Source organism: Hyaloscypha bicolor (assembly GCF_002865645.1).
Source record: "Hyaloscypha bicolor E unplaced genomic scaffold K444scaffold_165, whole genome shotgun sequence".
Classification (NCBI taxonomy): Eukaryota; Fungi; Ascomycota; class Leotiomycetes; order Helotiales; family Hyaloscyphaceae; genus Hyaloscypha; species Hyaloscypha bicolor.
In genome coordinates, this window is record NW_020194667.1 from 2,167,183 (window position 1) to 2,181,686 (window position 14,504).

General features: G+C 47.9%; 7 protein-coding genes across 7 annotated transcripts; 4 read left to right on the top strand and 3 right to left on the bottom strand.

Moving 5' to 3' along the window:
• The first annotated feature begins 92 nt into the window (after positions 1-92).
• Positions 93-1,645, top strand: K444DRAFT_619777 (ribonuclease T2). The gene is made up of 2 exons (XM_024881573.1): positions 93-662; positions 726-1,645. The coding sequence occupies exons 1-2, from the start codon at positions 298-300 to the stop codon at positions 1,375-1,377; spliced, it is 1,017 nt and encodes a 338-aa protein (XP_024730015.1). The 5' UTR covers positions 93-297; the 3' UTR covers positions 1,378-1,645.
• On the bottom strand, positions 1,546-2,079 carry K444DRAFT_619779 (uncharacterized protein). The gene has a single exon (XM_024881574.1). The coding sequence runs from the start codon at positions 1,925-1,927 to the stop codon at positions 1,724-1,726; it is 204 nt and encodes a 67-aa protein (XP_024730016.1). The 5' UTR covers positions 1,928-2,079; the 3' UTR covers positions 1,546-1,723.
• A 383-nt stretch (positions 2,080-2,462) lies between these two features.
• Positions 2,463-4,490, top strand: K444DRAFT_619780 (putative glutamyl-tRNA synthetase, cytoplasmic). Its single transcript, XM_024881575.1, has 2 exons — positions 2,463-2,902; positions 2,949-4,490. Exons 1-2 carry the CDS (start codon positions 2,511-2,513, stop codon positions 4,435-4,437), a joined length of 1,881 nt encoding a protein of 626 aa, XP_024730017.1. The 5' UTR covers positions 2,463-2,510; the 3' UTR covers positions 4,438-4,490.
• A 407-nt stretch (positions 4,491-4,897) lies between these two features.
• K444DRAFT_600532 (uncharacterized protein) lies at positions 4,898-9,075 on the top strand. The gene is made up of 9 exons (XM_024878623.1): positions 4,898-5,883; positions 5,937-6,123; positions 6,174-6,217; positions 6,267-6,963; positions 7,079-7,314; positions 7,369-7,899; positions 7,951-8,082; positions 8,133-8,223; positions 8,280-9,075. The coding sequence occupies exons 1-9, from the start codon at positions 5,224-5,226 to the stop codon at positions 8,636-8,638; spliced, it is 2,937 nt and encodes a 978-aa protein (XP_024730018.1). The 5' UTR covers positions 4,898-5,223; the 3' UTR covers positions 8,639-9,075.
• A 206-nt stretch (positions 9,076-9,281) lies between these two features.
• On the bottom strand, positions 9,282-9,551 carry K444DRAFT_487387 (ankyrin; the record flags this gene model as incomplete). Its single annotated transcript, XM_024873142.1, has 1 exon — positions 9,282-9,551. A coding segment is annotated over one exon (270 nt), but the record flags the coding sequence as incomplete, so codon positions are not given.
• Positions 9,552-9,644: 93 nt separating this feature from the next.
• K444DRAFT_619782 (uncharacterized protein) lies at positions 9,645-10,405 on the bottom strand. The gene has a single exon (XM_024881576.1). It carries the CDS (start codon positions 10,273-10,275, stop codon positions 9,742-9,744), a length of 534 nt encoding a protein of 177 aa, XP_024730020.1. The 5' UTR covers positions 10,276-10,405; the 3' UTR covers positions 9,645-9,741.
• Positions 10,406-12,655: 2,250 nt separating this feature from the next.
• K444DRAFT_636014 (uncharacterized protein) lies at positions 12,656-13,288 on the top strand (the record flags this gene model as incomplete). Its single annotated transcript, XM_024883945.1, has 1 exon — positions 12,656-13,288. One exon carries the CDS (start codon positions 12,656-12,658, stop codon positions 13,286-13,288), a length of 633 nt encoding a protein of 210 aa, XP_024730021.1.
• Between the last annotated feature and the right edge of the window lie 1,216 nt (positions 13,289-14,504).

A 14,504-nucleotide genomic window follows, 5' to 3' on the forward strand; every position in this document is an offset into this window, starting at 1 on the left:
CCTGGGCGACTCCCCGCCTTCTTCATTCGGATTGGTGTGAACCCTGAGCATCGATCCGGGATGCAAGCTCTTCGGCCTCGAGGAACAGAGTGCAAATAATCACTCATGATATCATCCTGTGCACGGTTTAGTGACCGCATATGGAAGGCGTTGCCTGCTGGCTCGGACTCGTCCGATAGATAGTTTGCTAGAATCCTAGAAGCTACAACTACGGAGCTGTAAAGCTCCATGGCTTCTCTCTTCCCTCTTTCTCTCGTTTACTTCTCTCTTGCTTCTTACTCAATTGAAGTTGTCAAAATGCGGCTCACTACACTCACTCTTCTCAGCTCTGTGCTCTTCGGAGTCTCTCACGGTTCCCTCTATGGAGAGAGCAATCTGAACCACACATGTCAATTGCGTTTGCTTCACCCTCCCCTCCAAGTGCCATGTTCTCACAGACTACTAGAAACTCCCTATCTCTCTTGCTCAAAAGAAGCCTTCCCAAACATCACCGATTCTTGCTGTACCGAAACCTTTGGCGGTCTCGTCCTGAGCACCCAATTCTGGGACACCTACACTGGCCTCGAGTCCAAGGGCCAAGTGCTGCCCAAAAACACATGGACACTGCACGGTCTCTGGCCTGACTTCTGCAACGGCTCGTTCACGCAATACTGTGATCTAAAGTTCGTCTCCTTTCCCCGTCCCCTTTCCCTAACGGTGTTTGAAGCTGAACCCCCACCCCTCAGCCGTCAATACGACCCCGTCCCCTCTCCAAACACCACAACTGGGACCTCCTCCGGTACCCCCGTGCCCCCCTATACGGGGCCAAGCATCAGCTCCTTCCTCGCGCCCCTGGGCAAGCTCGACCTCCTTGCTTACATGAACAAATACTGGATCTCCCAAGGCTCGCCCAACGGCGATTTCTGGGGCCACGAGTTCAGCAAACACGCTACATGCTTTTCGTCTTTCGATTTACCTTGCTGTGGTCCTTCCTACACTAACCATAGTGATGTGGTGGATTTCTTCCAGACTGCTGTGCAATATTATGCCAACTTGCCCACCTATGGTTGGCTCTCAGCGGCCGGTATTCGACCTTCAAACGCAACGAGGGTTAGTTTAACGGACCTGCAAAGCGCGCTGACAAAGGGCTTCGGCGCGTTGCCGTATATTGGGTGCTCGGGACCCAGGTATAATACCACGGAGGCAGGGAAGGGGAGTTTGGATAATGGGTTCACGGAACTGAGTGAGGTGTGGTATTATTATCACGTTTATGGACGCGTGCAGAGGAGTCAGGGACTCCCAGTTAATGCGAGTATTAATGGGGGGAGTGTGAGTTCTTGTGCGAAGGCTAGTAGCGCGTTGTTGTATCCGCTGAGGGCTGTGGGGAGTGATGCTTGAGGGGTTTAGTGCGTGGAAGAGAGGGGAAAGGTAATGGGGAAGATGATGAGTTGATGGTTAATAGCTAATGAGATGCTTTTCGTATGCTGATTTTGTTGTCCACTTGGTAGCCGTCCAGGGCATTGCAGTACTGCTATAATTGACGAGTTCTTGCACTTGTTTCCGGTACCCATAACCAAAGCCTAAAACCAAATTGCAGGTATATGCTCCCCAACATTGCCTCTAAACTCCATTTTTATCTCTCCCCTGTCTTCATCATAGCCCATCTTCACTCGTACAGCCCCTCTAAATCTTACATCCCATCAGAGCCAATGTCCATCCCACTGTCTCTCCCTTCTTCATCCCGTCACAACAACCCCTTCCTGGCCAACTCAATCTTCCTCGCCGCCTCACCCGCCTTAAAGCCCCCCTTACTAATACACACAGCCTTTCCATCCGCCAGCTCGAACTTCTCCTCGTGAGTCGGGTGTGGACATGGGCAGTGGTGCGGGAAATGGACGCAGGCTAGGGTGTCGGGGCAGAGGTAGTTCGTGCAGTGTGCTATTACCATTCCTCGTCAGCTTACTCCCCACTCAACTTCGGGACGTTAAGGAAGGTGGAGAGGAAAGAGGGGGGGAGGGAAAGTACCATTTTCATAGTTCTGCTGATACCAAGATGAATCCGAAGGCATGTTTTGTGGTTCTTGCCGCTGTTGTTGTTGTTGCTGTCCTCCTTGGAACATTTGCTCGAAGAATTGGAATTGTGCGTTCGCGAGTGTGAAGAGGAGGAGCAGGGCGGAGAGGAGGGTGAGGTTGAAATTGCGTGGCATTTTGGTTGCGGGGAGAGTGTGGCCTCTCAGCGTAAAGTTGAGGGTTGAACCTTGCAGTGACGACGAGAAAGACCTCCGAGGGCTTTGATTCAAAGTTGGGATGTCAACGCAGCAACTGAATTCAAAGGAGCTGAAGTTAGGGTATTGAAGAGAAAGTTGTTGATGAAGTTGCCAGGTATCTCAAAATCTGCCCCCTTTCGCTCTAGTGCCAAATACCCCTCCACTCCAGTGACTCCACACGCTTCGCCGCCCTGAGTCAACGCCAAAAATTCCCCTCGATAAATTCTCCCCCCTTCCCAAACATAATCTACACACGACCACCAAAATGAAGACCGCAGAGCTGGCGGCACTGCCGACCGCTCTCGCAGCGCCCGATTTCAAAGTCATTGAGCCGCACCTCATCGCTCTCGACAAGCACCTGATCCTGCGAACGTTCGTCGACGGCTACTCGCTCAGCGAGGCTGACATCAACATCTGGGTCACGATCCGCAGCAACAAGGTCGCGAACGCATTCTTGAAGCGTGGAGCGCTACCGAATCTGGGGAGATGGTTTACCTATATTGAGCAGAGCCATCCGGAAATCCAGGAGGAGATTAAAGCGAAGGATGAGGCGGAGAGGGCGAGGAAGGCGGGCCTGAGTAAGGCGGGCGCTAGCTACAATATGGCGTTGCAGGATGTGGAGAAGGGTGTTGTTACGAGATTTCCTCCGGAGCCTTCGTATGTTCCCTTTTCAAGGTGTGGAGAGATTTGCTAACTGGTGAAGGGGATACTTGCATATTGGTCATTTGAAGGCGGCTATGTTGAACGATTACTTCGCACACGAGCTCTACAAAGGCACGCTTCTACTACGGTTCGATGATACGAATCCTTCGAAGGAGAAGCAGGAATATGAGGACTCGATTATTGAAGATCTCAAGCTGGTGGGCATCAAGCCGGACAAGACGAGCTATACCAGCGATCATCTCGAGGTGTTGTACCAGTACTGTATTCGAATGATCAAGGAGGGCCATGCATACGCAGACGATACGGATCAAGATACTATGAGAGACGAAAGAATGAAGGGGATTGCGAGCAAGAACCGGAGTAAGAGTGTCGAGGAGAATCTGGCGATTTTCGAGGAGATGAAGGCAGGCTCTGAGATTGGATTGAAGAATGCCATTCGTGCGAAGATGTCAGTCGACAATCCCAACAAGGCTATGCGAGATCCTGTGATCTACCGCTGCAATCTTCTACCACACCACCGCACCGGCGAGACCTGGAAGATGTACCCTACCTATGACTTTGCATGCCCAATCGTCGACGCTCTCGAAGGTGTAACCCACGCTCTAAGAACGACCGAGTACACAGATCGTAACCCACAATACCAATGGTTCCTCGACACCCTAAAACTTCGCCAAGTCCACATGTGGGATTTCGCAAGAATGAACTTTATCAGAACCGTTCTCTCGAAACGAAAGCTGACGAAGTTGGTCGATGCTGGAATTGTCTGGGGCTGGGATGACCCACGTATGCCTACCATTCGAGGAGTTCGAAGACACGGCATGACTATTGGTGCATTACGGGATTTCATTCTGAAGCAAGGACCAAGTCGAAATATTGTCACGATGGACTGGACGAACTTCTGGGCTTCCAACAAGAAAGAAATTGACCCCATCGCACCGAGACATACTGCCGTGGATACCAAAGATACCGTCAAAGCCACCATCACCAACGGTCCAACCGAAGCACACACCGAAGATAAGTTCAAGATCCCCAAGGCCGGAGATGCTGGAGGGAAAAAGAAGGTCGGATACAGCAAACATCTCATCCTTGACCAGGAGGACGTCAAGCTCTTCAAGCAAGACGAAGAAATCACCTTGATGAACTGGGGCAACGCCATCGTCCGCAAGATCATCAGCTCTAACCCCATCACGGACATCGAGCTAGAGCTGCACCTCGAAGGCGACGTCAAGAAGACAGAGAAGAAAGTCACGTGGCTATCCACCGGCCCAGCCGAACTTATCCCCGCTGAGGTATGGGAGTTCGATCACCTGTTCACGAAGGACAAGCTGGAGGAAGAGGATAACTGGGAGGACTTCGTGAATAAGGAGAGTTCGAGCAAGACGATCCAGCTGTGCGATGCGAATGTGGCGGATTTGAAGGAGGATGATATTATTCAATTAGAGAGGAAGGGGTATTTCAGGGTTGATAAGCCTGCTGGGGATGGCAAGCCGCTGGTGTTGTTTGGGATTCCGACGGGGAAGACGAAGTGAGGCGGGGTAGAGAAAAGTTTACTTGCTGCATAGAGCTGTGAATGAATTGATGAGTAATGATAGAGGACCTTAGCCCTCGGTGATTTGTGTAGGGTGCTTCTCTCACCAAGTGGTGGTTTTGTGTTCAGTGTTCTCAACTCCTTTGTGGCAAATTCGAGCTTTAATTCTTGGCTCGAGCGGTGAGAGTCCGAGAAATTCGTAATCGGAATCCTCCACCGAGAGCGAATCCAGCAAGGCGATATAACCTCGGGTCGTCGAACTAAACCTCTCTCCCCGCCCCCCCCAAAAATAGGCTGCAGGCCCGAGCCCGAACAGAAACCCTGCAAATTGATCAGTGTGCAGAGCGGGGAATCTTACGTTGAAGGTTGCTTTTTTTCAGCCTCAATGTCCCCGGTCCAAGCCGTCTACCAGGGATGGCGAAGTCATCGCCAATCATTAGTCTCAGCTCCTCGTGGGGTCTTTGCGGTGCAACCCACCCACATGCAGAACAATACTTTGTCATGAAAGGACCAATCCGAGTGAAGTGGCGACTGCACACCATCTCTGATCTTGTCTAAAATGGATTCTTGCATATTCAGCTGAAACTGTGGGAATTGCCTTACAAGGCCCATGCCCTGGGGCCGGCGCGGCTCGTTAAGGCTGGGCTATAAACATGCGCAGGTCCACTCGATAGCCTTGCCAAAAACATGCTTTCTTCACTGGATAATCGATGCGAATTGAATGTGCCGTCAACCTCATATCATATCCGCCTTTCATTATAAGCCAATTGAACAATAATCGGCGATCATGGGCGATCATGACTCGCCAGGTACTTGCCTGTCAACGGTACCACACGGCCCCCCATTCCGCGAAGATGTGCGCGATACTCTTCTTCACTATTTCGGATGCCTTCGCGAGGATGGAAAACGAGATAAGAATAAATTCTTGTCGCCGAATAGAAAACTGACCAAGGCCGAAGAGAACGCTGAAGAGAAGCTCTTTCGCGAAGAGTACCAGCGCCAAGCATTTTTCAACTCTCTGCCTCCGCACAAGCAACAACGAATTGAAGAAGAGAAGAAACGTATTGGAGATTTGCGGATGTTGTTTGAAAGTGATGAGAATAATAAAGGTCTTGTGACTAGGTTCCGGACTAGCTTGAATATGTGGGTTCGTCGACGGCTGGAGACTGAAGAGGGGAGGCTCCCAGACGAGAAAAAGCTCTGCAAGGAAAATGCCTTCGGATTGAGTGCGTACATGATGTTTTTTGAGGACCAGGGGGGTGATACGACTAGTGGATATACTGGAGTGAAGGATGAAGCATTTCCTGAGAACTTCCCGAATCAGAAGATCCCTCTCAAGGATCTCCTTTACAATGATGACCCAGACACGAATCCACTTATGAAACCCTGCAAAGATGGAAGGATCCGGTACTTCCATCTTCCCGGGAACAACATGGAATGGATCGAGGTAAGCATGTAAGGGATCTCCTGGTCGTCTCTACGTTCTAACTTTGATCTTAGGAAGCAATTGCGCGTCATTTCAACGAGAAACGACCTGACTACGACGGTCTATTTAGGCAGCCAGCCAATCCTTCAAAGTCATATATGATACTTCGGCCGGGATTCTGGAGAGGTCAGCAACATGGTGGTCGGGGTGATGCCGTTCACGCGAGGCACATGAGACCTCGGTGTGACATTATCTCCACAAGTCAGATGCTCAACACTGTCCTATAATCGGCTTGCATTAACATATAGCAGATCCCGAGCACCTCGAGGAATCTCCGAATAATCTTGTGCTTTTTGTACGCAATTCATAACACACTGGAATTAGCTTGACTAATGATTGGGTAGATGCCATATCTGCACTGGGAAACTGACAGATCCCGTCACAAATTCGAAGAATCGATGCGTAACATAACCGAAGAGCACACCAGGAAGGACGAGCAGAGAGGCAAGAAATTCTTGTATGTTTCGTCAGCAGAGGTGAATTCACAAAATCCACAGGCATCAACATCGAGTTCAAAAAAGAAGCCGCCGTCAGTCGATGCGTCTGTTGAATTTATTGACTCAGATAAACCTCTGCTGCGGCTCAAAACGCCAACTGAGATGGTCCACGCGAAACTCCGAGACGAAGTAACAGCTCATCCAACATCCAAGGCTTCAAAGACGAGCGTGGTTAAGGCATTGACACCGGGGATGGTGGCTCCGAAAACCTTGTTAGGACAGGTACTTTATAGAGCTGCGCAAATTTCGGAAGCAATGGACCGTTACCACGAAGAACAACTACTGAAAGAATATCTCCATGGCAATCCTCCCTTCCACGCACGGCGGACCCTTGATCAATCTTATTACTGGACGCTACAGTCAACGAAAAAGAGAGACAGAGATCAAGTCGTTTATCGAGGCACCGCACCCAAGAAGAAGTTTATTCACAACGCTCACTGCAAGACCAAGGGGGGGCCACCCTGTAGGCAATGCTGGGACGATATTCGAAAGGTCCCCAGAGTGATAATGGTTGATCAGTTATGGCTCTGGATTCTAAATGGAAGTACGTCCTCCATATTTCCTCTTCTGTCTCCTGCTTTCTTATATTGTAAAGACTCGAGGCTCTTACGCAAGGGCCTTCTCGATAAACATCAGGCCATTATCTAAACACTTCACAGATACCATTATCACAAGTTTCCCAAAACGATACGGTCGAAATAAACCTGATCCATCTGCAGTTCACAAAAGTATCCGTCTGCGCCTGAAGCTTGTCCGAAAAAACGAGATCAGATCGATTTACGACCTAGCTCTTATTATAATCGACGAATGCTCTAAAGTGTTCTTCGATCGTACCAAGACAGCAGACCGACAACCTCAGATGATGGATCTCTTCGCGGAAGCTATAGGCAATGTGGTAAGGTCCCCCTGGGTGAATGGTCAGAATGCCTGAGACTGACACTCTTTGCAGAATAATCGAACGACGATATACTATGACCACTTCTGGGACATCACTCGCCGATTGTCCAAGGTGTACAAAGATAAGATCATTGTTGACGATGTCGAAGAGCAGGCCAAATCATTGCTTGACATCAATCCCGAGGGAGATTTGTCGAGAGAGATTAAAGATGTCCTAGATGAGTTGCACATTATGCTTAACATCAAAAGTAAGCAGCAGAGAGTGCTAAAGGACTTCCAGAAGCATGTCGAGTACATTTTAGCGCCTGAACTGGCCATAGCGAAGGACATGGGGACAGCAAGAGCGAAAACAGTCACTGCACTTAAGATCCCCAATAACCAGCAAACAAATACAGCAAATGAAGACACCGACAAGACAGAACACCAAGGAAATACTGAAAATATTCGAGAAAAGACGGCCCTCAAGGCCGAAAAAGACGCGAAATGGACGATGGAATTTGCGATTCGTTTGTCCGCAGATCTTAACAACCGAGTCGTCGATCTCAATCATCTGAAAGAGTCTGCTCAGCATACTGAAAAAGCCGTAAGCTTTCTCGATATCTTTAATGCACTTTTTCTGACTATATTGGATTAGGTGGACGGACTTCTCGCATTGAAGCAGCAACAGGCAGGGGTGGTTCAAGCGCGAGAAGCCGTCAGGCAAGCAGAAGAGACATTGCGACAAGGGCGGTCAATCATGTTATTCACTGTGATTACTATCATCTTTGTGAGTCTCTCCATGTCGGCCTGATCCCTCAGATACTAATGAACCCACAGCTTCCGTTATCATTTGGTACAGGGATCTTTGGAATGAACTTGATGACATTTGGACCGTCATGGACACTGCACAAAGAAATGACTTATATATGTCTGTATTCCCTACTCACTATATTGACTGGAGACTAACCAGTACCGTGCCCTTAGTCTTCGTATCAATCGTCATAATCGTTACGTCTCTGATCCTCGGCTTCAGTCCTTTCGTTCGTTCATTCCTCTCATTAGTATTAGGGGTGTCCTGGATGTGGTTCGTGACTACTACGCGGCTCTATGACCTGTGGTTCTTGTCAAGGCAGGATAGCAGCGCACTAACAAGAAAACGAATGATGATTTCGAGGAGGTGGAAAGAAGAAGCGCGGAGAAAGTACCTAGAGAGACAGGATGAGAAGCAACAGAGACTTGAGGCAGATGAATTGAAGAAAGCAAAGCAAAAACAGAAGAAAACGACCCAGGGCGAGGTGGCCGAGGCCTTTGTTCGAAGCAGGAGGCCAGACAGTAACGTTTGACTTTGGAAGATAGCAAGGAACGAAGCCTGAGTTGTATTGAATACTAGTCAAAGCCCGAGAAACGCTTTCTTAACAATTCGGGTATGTCAAAAATAAACGCCAGGGGAAGTGGAAAAGTACCGCAATATTGATAATTGAGTGAAAAGGAACCAGGAAAGTGGGTGCTGTTCAAAAAAAAAAATTCAATTCCTCCCCATCTCTATACCGAACGTCTCATGTCATCATACAATTCCTTGTCACAAAGGACGACTATCTCTGCAATGCGCTCTCGGAAGTGGCGTCGCAGGTTCACAATTGATATACCCGCGAGATCTCGCATTGGCCTGAAAACGTACATCTGTTGCAGAAGCTGTTGCGTCGAATCATGAAGTGTGATTGTACCCAAGCGCCGAAGAAGAACGTTGATGGTGTTCATGCGTTGTTCGAGGTCTTCCCTGGCCCAAATGAAGGATTCCAAGCCGCTACGAGTATCGCCCCATTGGAAGTGTGAGAGGCTCACCTCATTCTCGTGTGCCGCTTTAATCACTGCGTCAAGTGGCCGTTTAGCACCAGGGGGCCCCGCTTCTGGCCTTGCGCCAGCCGCAAGAAGGAGTTCAACCATAGTAGCCTGTGTGCGGTGGTGCGCATATGAAAGCTGACAAACCAGGCTCAGTGGAGTCTCTCCATCCGCAGAGACTGCATTGGGGTTGGCAGAATGGGAGAGGAGGCTTTGCAAAGTATACAGCGAAGGTGTCTTTGCAGCTCTATGCAGTGGCGTCAATGAATCCAGTGTGGACGTATTGACGTCTGCACCACGCTCAATGAGCATCCGAGCAGTATTTGAGTCCAGGTCATGGGTAACTCGACTTAGAGCTGTCCATCCATTGTCTGACCTTGCGTTAACGTCCGTTCCTCCGTCTAGAAGCAAGGAGACAGCGGTCCGGATCGTTGCCTCCCGCTTGTATTTGGTCGATACAAGAGAGAGCAGCGGTGTATTCAGATGATGGTCCTTGACTAACGGCGAGGCGCCAAGATTGAGGAATGTTCGAATTAAATTCAAATCTTGTCACGTGCTGCGCACAGGCATATATATAGCTTCTTCACCGCCATTAGGGCACCATCATTCATACATATTCATACCAAAACACATACATTTCCACTTCCACAGCTTGTCCAGGCCGTGACAAATCTACTGGCCTCTTCCGTGCCGCGATGTGAAGTGCAGTTTCGCCCGAAGCATTGCGGCGATGAACGTCGTTGCCTCGGAGGATCTGTTCATCTTCATCCCCGGCAAGACGTAGATTGTTCCGAACCTGGTCGAACAGCTCTTCTATCTGTTTTTCTAATTCGTGTGGGATGCCATTTTCTGCTGCTGGGCCCTTGGCACTCCCTCCATCTTTTCCACCAAGGCGGAGTTCAAGAATAATCTCCTGCAGTCTGACCAGATCACTGTGAATTCCTTCGGCTATCGGATTAGCGGGTTCCTGGTTTGCCTTGAAGGTCGACGAGACTGTGTTCATCCGCTGTAGCTGATCACGGATGCTGTTGGCACGTTGACTGCTACTTGAGGAAGGTTGAGAGGAGCCACCCGAGAACCAATTGCCTGGATGATATGGTGGAGGGTTATCATCCCCTCCCTGAATGGTTGTTGGATCCATGGTAGCACGCGAGAGTGCTGAAGCAAAAATAGCCAAGGAAATACTATAGAGTGCCTTACAAGTCGAGACGAAATGAAATGAAGATTTATTTAGCTGCGAGGAGGAAAGGATAAGAAAGCAACAAAGTCATTCCCACTCCGCACATCAGCTCCTGCGAGGCAGATTCCTCGCAATAAGTAGTCTGTCCCGTGGCAGTGCAACCATCCATGTCACTGTAAGGCAGGTGACTTGCCAAGCCCCTTAGGCACCTACGGAACCTGAAGCGAGGTCGGATTCCATCCGCGGAATTTGAAGATATCAAGACGTTCCTCTGAGGAATCTCGCGCCATTGAGTGTGAGTATCAAGTTTACGAGCTCAAACTTGGGGAAGGAGGATGCATTGGGGCCGACGGTTCAGTTCCGCAGATGGTGGCTCCAAGGAGGTCATGTGGCAGGTGGCCGCTCTGAAGCCAATTGATTTGAAGAACTACAATCCAACCGCCGATTGCTCGAAAAAGAAGATATTGGACACGCTCAAGTAATAGTCGTGACTTGGATAGGGGTCTTTTCTTATATGAGACCCGCAACTAATCCAACCCCCACCCCCAAGCGCTTCGAGGATATCCAAATGGATTTTAATACTCTCGACCAAACGTGACAAGACCTAGCTTCATTGGAACAAAGAGTTTTTTTGTCGCAAATGACAGCAAAACAAGGGCACGCCTTACCTCGAACTAAAGTAACAATCTAACAATCAAGACCGTTGCATCTGGGGCCTTCTCCAGGGGAGTGTGCGATTCTCTTGTTTACCAAACGGATGGCCTGACCAGTATGATAAGCTCTTTCAGCTTTTGATTCAGTTCTTGTGGTGTTACACAATGCCAAGGCAGAGTGTGCGAGGGCCACATGCAGGAGGACAGCATCTGTGCTGGCAAAAGTGATGACGTCCTCTTTTGTGAGAGCACAAAGTATGCGTGATTATCTGGGTTGAAAATAACGTGAAATAGCCCGTCTGTCGGCGGAATGGGGATATCTTCAAGCTGTGCACCACTTTAGCAGGTAGGGGAGATGAATGCGGTGTTATGAGTTGACTGAGCAAGAAGTAGGAATTGCCGTCTTTGTCGATAGGCAAGGTATAAAAGGGAATAAAAGACTTCCCCCCCCGCCGGCCCAAGCGTTGGACTCGGAGTTGAAATTTGTTGCGAAAATGGCGTTTTGGGGTGATGTCAACTCCGAAGCTACCTTGTGTTGCTCCCATCTTTTAGAGTAATGAACAAGGGGAACTGTGTGTTTTGACGATGCTTTATATCCTGCACTAGGCTTTTTGCTTTTTGCACGAGAACATATTTCGAGGTGTTCCTTGAGGCTGACCCACTCCCGTCTCGGCACAAACTCGAATCCCTAGAAAGCAGGACATGTTACCACAGTCTTTCCAACCATTTTCCATGTTTGGTCTGCAAGGGGTGTTCTGTCTACCCATTTTTGTTCTGTGAGCTGTCATCAGCAACCAATTCTGGCAAAGGATTTCCTGACTCAAGTCTTCCCTGCTTTCATACAATCATCGCCGTCCTTGGATTGGTCACTTTCTCCCGCGCTGTTGTCCTGTTTTGTCTGGTACTGAGATCCTTGGCTACGTCTATGAATCAGCTCCTCAATGAGGCTAACACGCTCCGTTTACTGACCCAAGCAACTGTTGCTTACCTCTCCCGTCGTCACGGAGTACCCGGCTCAAAGCGGGAAAGGGGCTTCGGTTCACTATTGTTCCTTGCACGCGTAATCGCATTGCATGAGATGGCGTGAGGTTAGCCAACCAGCTTCAGGCGGGAATCCCGACTGGGGCATGCGAATTGTTGCGTTACACACGACCTAAGCCATTTTGGGCCAACAATGTTATCGCACTGATGTAATGAGAGACAACGGAGATAGTTGGATAAAGCCTTGAACGGGGGTTTCTGCAACCTCCGTCGGCGAACGGAGAACACCATTGCTTTTTCTCGGTCCCATTACTGGTCCTTCACGTTGCTTTTTCTTGTCCGGCATGTCCTATTTTGCCCATACTTGGCTTCATTATCCCAAATGCACGTATATTGAAGGGCAGGCTTCCTTGTTACTGACTTTAGGGAGAGCTGTTGTCAGCCTCTCATTGTTCTTGTGACATTTGCTTTCAAGGTGCGCCAAATCAATTCACAAACCATAACGAAAAAGCCATTCTTTCCGGTAAGAGACAGTGCGGGTCTCTACTGTGCAGTCGTAGAGCAAAGTGCTTTTTGCACAGGCAAGCCTTTGTAACAATTCAAAAGTTTTATATAATAGAGTATCACCTTTCCGAAGTTGAAGCTGTCGGACAAGAAATCGATGCTCATTAAACTTCAACGAGACACACGGAGCAGCATAATCCACCATGGCGGAAGAAGGCTGTCAGAATTTCTTTGCGGATCAACTGTCAAATAGTCAGCAGTACCAATACTGGGAACCATTTCATTGTGAAACCGATTACGACCTATTGTCATTGGGATATCAATCTCCCGTGCGTATAACTTCGAGCCAGCAGCGGATAGCCAAATTGACTAATGATAAACAGGCAGGCGCTCAATGTACTCAAATTTCTTCTCCATTAACAAGCAGTACCGCCGAGATGAGCACTACAGCATGGTACCCGCCCGGCTCCGAATATTCGCCAAGAAGTCAAGACAGGAGTCGTACTCCCAGCCTAGATTTTGAACCAAACTTCCAAACCCTCAAGCTCGGCCATATCAGTTCAACCAAGGACACGGAGAAGAGACGCCAACAAAACCGCAACTCTCAAATCGCCCATCGACAACGCAATAAAAAACTGATCGAGGATCTACGACAAGAACTTACAGACTATTCTGTGTACAGTCAGGATATGTATCATACCCTGCAGTCTTTGAGGGAGACGACGAAAGCTCTAGTTTCGACAATCGACCAGGCCCTCAGTATGCATCCACCAAAGCGGAACGACCTCACTACCAAAGAGCAAAAGAGTAGTGGTAACTCTGGAATGTCAATGTAGGGCCGAGATGGTTATCATCTGGATGAGACCCTGGAAGGTCTCAGCAGTTTTTGGGTGTAGGTTCAGCTTTACAAACGGCGTGGTTTCCATAATATGCATGTCTGTGGTGGAGAAGCATGGTACTTAATTCAGTCCTTTCGAGGAGGACTATTAGCATAGCAATCAAAGCTCGTGGCGTTACGAATCGTTTCATGGAATGATGGAAACTACCCCCAAGGAACGAGGGGACTTGGAGAATAAAGAATGGTTTAAGGGGTTTCTTAGTCGAAGTCTCTTAAATTAATGCTCTTACAGATATTATAATTTAACTAAATGCTACGGATTTTTGAGGTCTTTTATAAAAAAAACCGAGTACAGTCGGTCCGATCCAAAAGCGACAAAAAAAAACCCCCCCCCCACCACAACACTAATTGATATAAATCGTATTAATTAAAACTATACTATATACTCTAGGAATTAATTCTATGTTCTCAAAATTATAATATCTTTATTATTAAGGAAGTTATAATGCACGTGATTAAGCGAGCAAATATATTCGCGTTTTGTATGATCGTTTTTTTACTTTGGTTGTCACGTAACTGCCCCCCTAAGTTGACCGTTCTTCCATAATTATATTAATATCTCAACAACCACAAACCCAATCAAGTGCCCTTTTTGAATACTTCCAATGGCTACCTCTGTAAGCCTTCAGAAGCGCAAGCGAGCTGATTCAACTCTTGATTCAATCACAGTTCTTACCCTAGCTAAAGAAGCTGTAATCCAAGCGACTATTAACGAACGGCATGGGAATCCCTCTAATATAGAGGATAATTCTTATAACTCAGATATTAAACCAAATAATAAAGTGGAGCTTAAAGATTCGATACTCTTTTGGGTTCAGCAGAAGCTTTTTATTAGTGGTAATGAGACGATTATTTTGGAGAAGCCTATAGTTATATAGCGAGATCAGAGACTTGTGGAATAAACTAGTAAGTTTCTTACATTCCGCTAAATGGATGTATATCGGAAGGGATTATATATTAAACAAGCTGCTTGGTATATACGGAAGCAAAAATGCCATAGAATAATATCTAAAAAGGTAATAAACGAATGGGATAATATATAAAAGTAAGAGAAAGAAGATAGCTAAATAATAAGTAAGGTTTATGGATTTAGTTCGGCCAAAAGTTAGCTTGAAACTTATATAATTAGGGCCCTATCATATATATAATATATA

Bases quoted from the DNA above. Each gene is read 5' to 3' on its own strand.
- K444DRAFT_619780 (XM_024881575.1), top strand. From the start codon at position 2,511: ATGAAGACCGCAGAGCTGGCGGCACTGCCGACCGCTCTCGCAGCGCCC. The intron at 2,903-2,948 runs GTATGTTCCCTT...TAACTGGTGAAG, and splicing joins AGATTTCCTCCGGAGCCTTC to GGGATACTTGCATATTGGTC.
- K444DRAFT_619777 (XM_024881573.1), top strand. From the start codon at position 298: ATGCGGCTCACTACACTCACTCTTCTCAGCTCTGTGCTCTTCGGAGTC. The intron at 663-725 runs GTTCGTCTCCTT...CCCACCCCTCAG, and splicing joins ACGCAATACTGTGATCTAAA to CCGTCAATACGACCCCGTCC.
- K444DRAFT_619782 (XM_024881576.1), bottom strand. From the start codon at position 10,275: ATGGATCCAACAACCATTCAGGGAGGGGATGATAACCCTCCACCATAT.
- K444DRAFT_619779 (XM_024881574.1), bottom strand. From the start codon at position 1,927: ATGGTAATAGCACACTGCACGAACTACCTCTGCCCCGACACCCTAGCC.
- K444DRAFT_600532 (XM_024878623.1), top strand. From the start codon at position 5,224: ATGGGCGATCATGACTCGCCAGGTACTTGCCTGTCAACGGTACCACAC. The intron at 5,884-5,936 runs GTAAGCATGTAA...CTTTGATCTTAG, and splicing joins ACAACATGGAATGGATCGAG to GAAGCAATTGCGCGTCATTT. The intron at 6,964-7,078 runs GTACGTCCTCCA...AACACTTCACAG, and splicing joins GCTCTGGATTCTAAATGGAA to ATACCATTATCACAAGTTTC.